The 9,939-nt window shown below is 46.3% G+C and overlaps 1 protein-coding gene across 2 annotated transcripts; it reads right to left on the bottom strand.

The window, feature by feature from the left end:
* On the bottom strand, positions 1 to 9,531 carry LOC148143856 (uncharacterized). 2 transcript variants are annotated; one of them, XM_087974513.1, is made up of 2 exons: positions 9,451 to 9,531; positions 1 to 5,731 (listed from the first exon to the last, which is right to left on the bottom strand). In XM_087974513.1, exon 2 carries the CDS (start codon positions 5,352 to 5,354, stop codon positions 4,218 to 4,220), a length of 1,137 nt encoding a protein of 378 aa, XP_087830639.1. In that variant the 5' UTR covers positions 5,355 to 5,731; positions 9,451 to 9,531; the 3' UTR covers positions 1 to 4,217. The 2 variants fall into 2 exon arrangements, with proteins under 2 accessions (XP_087830639.1, XP_087830640.1); XM_087974514.1 differs by lacking the exon at positions 9,451 to 9,531 and adding an exon at positions 6,361 to 6,468.
* Positions 9,532 to 9,939: the final 408 nt, after the last annotated feature.

The raw sequence follows: 9,939 nt of genomic DNA, 5'->3' as shown, positions 1-9,939 counted from the left end.
TTGAAAACTACAACAGCAAAGCTTTAGAAAATCCATCACTGAGCCCAACCTTCAATCAATGTTTTTTTCAGGAAATCCTTTTCAGATTTCAGGCTTCTCCAGCTACAATTAGCACGAAGGGAAAGGATGAGCAATAGCAATATCTTGGCTCTCACCCAAGTATTCTCCGAAGAAAAAAAAATGCATCTGGATGGGGACATGAATAAGGAAGGAATCAGAGGGATATGGGCCAAATGCTGGCAAATGGGTCACTAGATTACTTTAGGATATCTGGTTGGCCTGGACTGAAGGGTTTGTTTCTATGTGCTCATTACAGATACTCCTCTTCTGTGATCCCCAGTCATCTCCCCATACCAGCTGTACTTTTCATGAAATAATTTGACAATTGTTGACTTCTATCAACCTCTTCGATCCTGAGAAATTTCCTCTCTCTGCAAAATGTGGTTCACGTTGGCAAGTTCAATCCTCCTCCGGTCCTCAGGAACGCACTTTATAATGTGCAATGTTCTCAATAGCTGTTTAACACTCAATGGGGAAACTATTTTCAGTCCAACAGTTAGACAGAATTTCTCTGAAATGTTTATGGCAAATGCACTGCTCCCATGAAAGCTTGTGGGGCCACAGTTAAAATGCTTTTAACAGCCTTTTCTTTAAATTTCCCTGACTTCCCAGGATAGAAATTTTCTCCCAAAAAATCCAGCAGTAAAATGATTATGGAGCTATCAGTAAAAATGTCTCAGTTGGCTTATCCAAGGTTAGAAATGGAAGAACATCTCTCTTCAAGGTTACAGATCAATTTGCCCTTTCAGCGTTCCTTGAAATTAAGGTGTTCCATCATAGTGTTTAATTATGATCCATTAAATGCAGTATCTACTCTCATCTGAGTGCAGAACCAACTCAACTGACTGAACAAGCAAAACAACTTTTCTATATGCACTTTAGATGTGACATCCTCTCCCTCTCTCTCTCTGTTGACCCAACAGGATTACCAGGGCTATCGAGTAACGATTGCTGATCTACAGTTTGCTTCTGCTGGTTAACATAAGCATTTAATAACTGCCAGCCTGGTCATCCCCAAAGTCAAAGAACAGACTGTTCACCTGTGCCTGAGCAGAGGATAAATTTCACTTGGAACAGATCATAAAATGACAACTGTTACCAGTCCCACAACTCATGAGTTTCCATGGACAAATTTAAAAATCGCACAACACCAGGTTATAATCCAACAGATTTGTTTGGAAGCACTACCTTTTGGAGCACTGCTCCTTCATCAGGTGGTTGTGGAGAATGAGATCATGGTCACGGAATTTATAGTCAAAGGAGTCAAGCATTATGGAAACGTGATGCATTAAACAATTTTAGATTAAATCTTTCATCTTTTAGAACGGGTTTCTGCTCTTTGGTATGTCAATCCCAGAATTTGGTTTTAATTACCTTCTCAAATATGCCATTGAAATGCAGAGCTTTTTGAACAGAGGTGTGAATTCTGTTTGTGTCCCAATGTCCAGTCAGACTGACATTTTTCTTAGAAAAGCTCTGTACTTAAATTACATTCTTGAGAAGGTAAATTACAGATTAGGGTGGATTGGCAGTGCTAAATTACCCACAGTGCCCAGAGATGTGCAGGTTCGGGTGGATTCGCCATGGCTGAAACTTTATTGCTGGAACAGCACAGCAGGTCAGGCAGCATCCAGGGAACAGGAGATTCGACGTTTCGGGCACATGCCCTTCTTCAGGAATGGATTCGCCATGGAAAATATGGAGTAAGGGGGTGTGTATGGATGGGTAGCAATATGGAGGGCCAATGTGGAATAGATGGGCCGAATGGCCTGCTTTCACATTGTCAGGATTCTGTGACCCTCCCCAACAAAGGCACATTTTATCTGCATCTATCCTTTCAAACCCCTTTCAGAATTCTACTGGTTTCAATAAGATCACTTCTGATTCAGAGAGATATACAGCACAGAAACAGACCCTTTGGTCCAAATCATCCATGGATTCTCAAACTGAACTCGTCCCACTTGCCTGTATTTGGCCCATATCCCTCTAAACCTTTCTTTTCATGTACCCATCAAATGTCATTTAAACGCTGTAGCTGTCCCTGCATCTCCCACTTCCTCAGCAAGTTCATTCCTCATGTAAACCACCCTCTGTCAAAACGTTGCTCCTCAGGTTCCTTTTACACCTCTCTTTTCACCTTAAAAAAAATGCCTCCTACCTTTGAGCTCCCCTACACTAAGAAGACCCTTTCTATTCACCTTACCTCCACTCCATGATTTTATAAATCTCAGTGAGCGTACCCCTCAACCTCCTGTGTTCTCGTGAAAAAAGTCCCAGCCTCTCCTTGCAACTGAAACTCTCCAGTCCTGGTAAATCTTTACCAAACCCTCTCTAATAGTATTCTTCCTCTTACAGGGTCACCCAGAGCTGTACTCAGTACCCGGAAAGTGGCCTCATCAACATTCTGTACCTCAACAAGATATCCCAACTCAATGGTGTGAACAGTGGAGGCAATGCTGCTGAATGCCTTCTTAACCTCCCTGTCTAGCAGTGATACAACTTTCAAAGAAATATGTACCTTAACTCCCCCAATGTCTCTGTTTTACAACATGACCCAGGGCCCTACCATTAACTGTACAAGTCCTGCCCTTCCTTGTTTTAGCAAAACACAACTGCTCGCTTTTATTCATACCTCTCTCATACACATGCTCTCTCTCTGTCATATACATGTACACACACCCCCACCCCCCGAACACACTCTCAGGCTTATACTCCATCACACTCTACCAAATGTTCACACAGTGTTACGCACACTCGCATGCACAAACTGACATGCACACAATCACACTCTCATGCACACACACCCACAACTCTATGGGGTGAATTTGGCAGAATTATATTTGCAGATACATTCAATTTTGCTCAAAAAGCACAGAATCTGCAGGCAGTCAATCCATGTAATATTTTATAAATTCCTATTTTGGAAATAGAACCAATCTGATTCAAGATTGGGATACTGGGATAGACTCGAAGCTTACACCTGTAATGCATTGTCTGAGCTAAGATATCACTTTTTAAAAAAAAAACCTTAAGTCATCTCAAGACTATGACTTAAAAGTAGTTCTGGGATTTACATATCAACGAACTAAAACCTGCAACCCATTCTAAAAGATAAATGGCTTCACAGCACTCTAGGTTTGTTCAATATATCCTATTAGTTGCATGACACTGATTTTTGCAATAAAATATGTGTCTTATGATCCTGCTCCACAGCTATCTGATGAAGGAGCAGCGCTCCGAAAGTTAGTGCTTCCAAAGAAACCAGTTGGACTATAACCTGGTTGTGTGATTTTTAACTTTATCCACCCCAGTCCAATGCTGGTATCTCCACATCATATCTCGTGAACACAGCCCACACCTTAGTGCTGCCAGTAAGCTTTATAATGCTGATGAAACGACGCACTCTACACTCCTGAAAAATTTACAATTTCTAACGATACTCATTCACTGCTCCATCTGATATACGACATTGGAAACTTAGTGCAGGAGGCTGAAAGAAATGAGCAGCTTTAAAACAAAAACCTGTTGGAGCTCAAAGCTTTCAAAGTCTGAGCCCAGCAGTAAGTTCAGGTTACCTTTATTGTGACCCAACTTTGTTACAGCTCCAGATCACCTCAGCAAAAATGTGTTGAAAAAGTAGCGCTTTTTAACAGCTCAAGGTCAAAGCACACACCCCCCCCCAAACCACTTTCTTTACTATTGGTCACCACTGACTTGTCCCTTTGTAATTGGATCCTTGGCACAGCCTTAACCCGGAGGAAGTATTGCTTCACTCAGCGATTTCAACCCAGACCCTGTCTCCAAGTAAGTTTCTCCCCGCCCAACTGCCGGGAGGGAAAGAAGTGGGGGGAAGCAGGTGGAGTCAACCACACTGCTGTCGGTCTGCAGTCACGTGTAGGCCAGACCAGGGAAAGGATGCAGCTGGGACGACGGAGTGAATTCTTTGCCACAACAACAGTTTCCTTCCCTAAAAAGGACGTGACTGAATCAGAATGGGGCTTCCCCCCCACCCGGCCCGATGGTTTCATTGTTAGATTCTGACCTCCAGATTTCTGACCGAATTCCAAATCCGCTGTCTGCTGCGGTGGGATTCAAACCTGGGAGTTCCAGAACTGGGTTGGTAGCCCAGTCCACAATGGCATTCGACAGTCGCTCCTTCAATCCCCCTGTGATGGCACGTGAACTCCTTGGTGCCTCCGCAGGGTGGCTGCCCGGGTAAAGCCCTTCCCACATTCAGGACAGCTAAAGGGCCTCTCCCCCGTGTGGACCCGCCGATGCTTCACCAGGGCAGAGGAATCGCTGAAGGCCTTCCCACATTCGGGACAGGGGAATGGCCTCTCCCCAGTGTGGACACGCTGGTGCTTCAGCAGGTCAGAGGAATCGCTGAAGGCCTTCCCACATTCGGGGCAGGGGAATGGTCTCTTCCCCGTGTGGACCCGCTGGTGCTTCAGCAGGGTGGAGGAATCGCTGAAGGCATTCCCGCACTTGGGACAGATGAAGGGCTTCTCCCCCGTGTGGACCCGCTGGTGCGTGCGCAAGTTGCCCATCTGAGTGAATCCCTTCCCACACTCAGGGCAGCAGAAAGGCTTCTCACCTGTGTGGATCCGCTGGTGGATCAGCAGGACCGACGCCTGGGTAAAGCTCTTCCCACATTCGGGGCAGCTGAAGGGCCTCTCCCCTGTGTGGACCCGCTGGTGCTTCAGCAGGGAGGAGGAATTGCTGAAGATCTTGCCGCACTCTGTGCAGGGGAAAGGCCTCTCCTGCATGTGGACCCACTTGTGGGTCTGCAGGGCAGAGGAATCGTTGAAGGCCTTCCCACACTCGGGGCAGCTGAAAGGCGTCTCCCCAGTGTGGACCCGCTGGTGCGTCCGCAACTTGCCCTCCTGAGTGAATCCCTTCCTGCACTCGGAACAAGGGAATGGCCTCTCCCCAGTGTGGACCCGCCAGTGGGTCAGTAGGGTGGAGGAGGTGCTGAAGGCCTTCCCACACACAGTGCAGGAGAATGGCCTCTCCCCCGTGAGGACCCGCCTGTGGGTCTTCAGGTCAGAAGAATAGATGAAGTCCTTCCCACAATCGTGGCAGCTGAAGGGCCTCTCCCCGGTGTGGACCCATCGGTGCCTCAGTAGGGCGGAGGAATTGCTGAAGGCCTTCCCACACCTGGGGCAGGTGAATGGCCTCTCTCCGGTGTGACTGCGCCAATGAATCTCCAGGGCAGATGGAGCACGGAAGCCTTTTCCGCAGTCGCCACACTTCCATGATTTCTCCACGGGGTGGGATTCCTCAGGTTTCTCCATGGCCGAAGCTTCAGCTGTACACAAGCTTCAGCGTGTAGAGCCCCGCCTCACCGTGAATTCCTCTTTCCAGGCTGTACAACTGTTTCTGGCTCCACGCTCAGTGCGCTGCCAACAGTAGGGTCACTCACCCAGACCCACTGATGCTGAAAATGTACTCAAACAGGAACCAAAAAGCTTTGCTCCTTCTCACAGAATCACAGTCAAACATTGTTGCAGTCAGACATTCACAACAAAGTGAGGACTGTAGTTACTGGACAGTCAGTGCTGGAAAAGCTCAGCTGGTCAGACAGCATCTGAGGAGCAGGAGCGTCGACGTTTCAGGCATAAGCCCTTCATCTGTTAATTTTGAAACTTCCGTCCTCAGATCGCCAAATACTCTGTAAAAAGAGATTACAAAAGTCATCAGTGTCAGTCCAGGGTAGAAATTCAAAACAAGTATTTCTACTTTCTTTTCTTTAGTTATTCCACAAAATTGAAAGCACCATCTCGCTCTCTCTTTCTTGGTTCTCACACTAACGTCCCTGGGAAGTGGGGGGAAAGGAGACATCAAAGCATGAACACCGACACCAGAGAGAAACTGTACATATGTTAGTAGAAAGCCAGAGTCATAGAGATACACAGCACAGAAACAGACCCTTCGGTCAATCTCTTCCGTGCCAACCTGATACCCAAAATCAATCTAGTCCCATTTGTCAGTACTTGGCCCATATCCCTCTGGACCCTTCCTACTCAAACACCCTTCCAGATGCCAGCATCCACCATTTCCTCTGGCAGCTCATTCCTTACACACATCACATTCTGCATGAAAAAGTTGCCCCTTAGGTCCCTTTTAAATCTTCCCCCCACCTTAAACCTATTACCTTCTGGTTCTGGACTCCCCCATCCCAAGGAAAAGCCCTTGTATATTTACACTATTCATGCCCCTCATGCTTTTCTAGAAGTCTATAAGGTCACCCCTAAGTCTCTGGCGCGGGAGGGAAAACAGCCCCATCCCATCCCTCCTCACCCGGGTAATTAAGACACATTCCTGAGTTTGCAGAGTCTGCCCCCTCCCTGGAATCACTCCAGTTGCTCCAAGTGAACAGATTTTACCCCCACTCCCTCCCAGGATGAAGAGTTGCCCAGAGGGAGGGAGTTTCACTCTGAAACGGACAGGGCCACTTCCGCGTTATGACGTCATAGATGAAGCGAGGGGCGGGGAAAGGCCAACAACAGCTCCGCGCACTGCGCCTGCGCAGCCCTGCAGTTTGCAATTGGGTAATCCCTTCCTTTCAGAGAATTCCCAGAGTGTGGAAGCAGGCCACTCGGCCCAAGGAGTCCATACCGACCCTCCGAAGGGTAACCCACCTACACCCATCCCCCTATTGCCCTGACTAATGCACATCCCTGAGCACTACGGGTAATTTAGCTTGGCCAATCCAACCTAACCTGGACAAAGTTAAAAGTCAAACACCCAACAGGTTGATTTGGAAGGACTGGTGTTAACAGCGCTGCTCCTTCATCAGGTGATTGTGGAGAATAAGATCATAAGGCACAGAATTCATGGAAAAACATTACAGTGTCCTGCCACTGAAATGATATATTGAACAGACCTGGATTAAGTCTTTCATCGTTTAGAATGGGTTGCAGGTATCAATAATATGTAAATCCTAGAACTTCCTGTCAGTTACGTGTGTGCATGCATGAGGGAGAGAAAAAGTCTCTTTCCGTGCTGTATATCTCTATGTCTGTATGATAACAAATGCTTTATTTATGTTGGTGTAAATATTGTTGTAAATCATAGCTGGGTACTAATAGTTAGATGTAAAGGAGAGAGTATCCCTCAAGTAGGCAGCTCATTCTATAAGAATCCTGGGAAATCTCTATTTCTGGTTTACTTCCTAATGAACAAACATTTGGGGGTAGCATGGTGGCTCAGTGGTTAGTACTGCTACCTCACAGCAACAGGGACCTGGGTTTGATTCTGTGTGGAGTTTGCACATTCTACCCGGGTCTGAGTGGGTTTCCACCGAGTGCTCCTGTTTCCTCCCACAGCCCAAAGTTGCGCAGGTCTTTTTGAGAGGCCTTTTGTTTATATGTAAACAGATGTGACTTCAGGCCAAATTGGTCATGTTTTAGAAGTGACTTGTATAAAGAAAGGGGAGTGAGCTGAGCAGTTTTAGTTCAGTCTTGAACTGGCTGCAAGTTCAACAGGGAGCTGTGTGGAAACTCTCTCTCTCTCTCTCTCTCAATTTCAACCTATAAACATGTGTTCCATTTATACTGGTTTTCAAAGGGAGTTGGCTTATTGGGACTGTTGTGTATATTCAGAACAGCATAACTGAGTCTCGTTGGATAGGCTGAGTGTTGTAGGGGTACTTTATTCTGATCTTTGTGTTTCATTGTGTAGTTTTGAGAATAAATTTTTGTCTGTTTTAAAATCTAGTAGTCAACTGAGCTAACTTACTCCAGATAATTTTCACTGTACACTTACCAAATCAAATTACAAAGTTATGGTCTGGGACTGCCTGCTTAAGAATGTTTTGAGTGGTCTGGCTTAGTCCATAACAGGCCCACACTCTCACTCGGGGAGATACAATTGAAACATATAGAACATTGAAAGGCCTAAACAAAGTGGGCGTTGGGAAGATGTTTCCATTGCTGGGCGAGACCAAGACCTGAAAGAGACTAGAAAAGGGAAGACCTTTTAGAAGGGAGATAAGGAGAAACTTTGCAGCCTGAGAGTGGTGAATCCATGGAATTCACTGCCACATGAGGCTGTGGAGGCCAAGTCACTGGGGATATTTAAGACTGAGATAGATAAGTTCTTGAGTATCAAGGGTTATGGGGAGGAAGTGGGAGAATGGGGTTGAGAAGCATATCAGCCACAATTGTGTGGTATGAGCAGACCTGATGGGCTGAATAGCCTACTTTCTGCTCCTGTGTCTTATGGTCTCTTGCTGTCTTGGACGCAGAGTGAGAGAGAATTGGGAGCAGGAGTAGGCTATTTGGTCTTTTGAGCATGCAGCAGCACTGAACAGATCATAACTGGATATGAATATGCCTACATCTAGGTGGATAGGCTGGGACATTTTTCCACTGAGGGACAGGAAGTTGAGAGGTTACCTATGAAATTTATAAAACCAAGAGGGGTGTCAATGAGGTGAGTGGCTGGTGCTGTTGGCTTCTGGTGGGGGTTTCAAGATTAGGGAGCAAACTTTTAAGGAGAGAGGAGAAAGATTTAAAAAAAGATATGAGGAACACCTTTTTTTGAAAGAGAGTGGTTTGTGTGTGGAATCAATGTCCTGAGGAAGTGGTGGATATAGGTACAGTAATAACATTTAAAAGACATTTGGATAAGTACATGAGTAGGAAAGGTTCAAAGTGATATGAGCCAAACTACGTGGGACTAGTTTAGTTTATGAATACAGCCAGCATAGATTAGCTGGACTGAAGTGTCTATTTCTGTGCTGTATGACTCTGTAACTGTTCTGTACTGGTCTTAAAACCATTATTTTTGCCTTCCCCCATCACCATCCACTTCTTTGTTGTTCAGAAATCAGATGAACGCAGGCTTGAATATATTCAATGACTGCCTGATCGCAGAAAGCCATCCCAACTTCTGAATTCTTGCTAATGTACCACTCGCCTTGCTGATTGCTTGCTACACTTGTCTGACAACTGGCAGTGACTGGTGTGGAAAGTTGCCGAGACCCCATTGTACATCCACACATCATTCCTGGTGAAGGGCTCGTGTCCACATCACCAACACTCCTGCTCCTCGGATGCTGCCTGACATGCTGTGCTTTTCCAGCACCACACTTTTCAACTCTAATCTCCAGCATGTGTAGCCCCTACTTTTTCCACATCCCAATATATAACCATTTAAACAAATGACCTTTTTTTCTGCATTTTCTTCCACAGCAAAGGCAAAATCATCACATTGTGGTAACGCGTTTGCCAATGGAGACACAGACCTGGACCAACGTGTGCAGACTCTGTTCCCCCAACCCCCGATTCACCCCATTTCCTTTCAGTTGCTGCAAGTCAACAATTGAAGCTCAGAATTTAGAAAAGAAACGGAAAATAGGGTGAGAAAAGAGAGTGCCGTACTCACAGATGTTGGACAGAGGAAGGAGGTTGCAATCGAGGGTGAAGTTCAATCTTTATTCAGAGAGAGAGGAGCAACAACAGCAACTTCCGAAACTCATGCTCCAACTTCCGCATTCAGACAATAGCGGCGCTCTGATTGGCAAGAGGACCAGTCTCCTTCCGGTCCTCCAGTGCTTCCTATTGGTCCATCAAAAGAAGGGCGCGAGCCGCGTGCGCGGACACCGAGCAGCTGGCGCAGTTTTCTTGCTGGCTCCGAGGAGCATGCGCAGTGCTTGCTGCCACAGAGCCGCTGGAGACCCTGGGAGGTGGTATTGCTGACAGATGTGAAGTGTCTAATTGCCAATAGGAGAAAAAAAGGCTGGAGCCACTTTCTTTTCCCCATCTGTGGCTCGACTTCTTAGCCCTTTTGCATTTGTTTGGCTGCTCAACTTTTGTATATCTCTTCCCCGGGGTTGGGGGTCCTAAGAGAGAGAGGGTATAGGTTTAGGGTAAG

This window comes from Chiloscyllium plagiosum, unplaced genomic scaffold (genome assembly GCF_037043375.1).
Source record: "Chiloscyllium plagiosum isolate Xiang-an unplaced genomic scaffold, Cpla_swu_hap1 HiC_scaffold_27, whole genome shotgun sequence".
Classification (NCBI taxonomy): domain Eukaryota; kingdom Metazoa; phylum Chordata; class Chondrichthyes; order Orectolobiformes; family Hemiscylliidae; genus Chiloscyllium; species Chiloscyllium plagiosum.
Note: the sequence above shows the minus strand (reverse complement) of the source record. Positions and strands in the feature narration are given on the sequence as shown.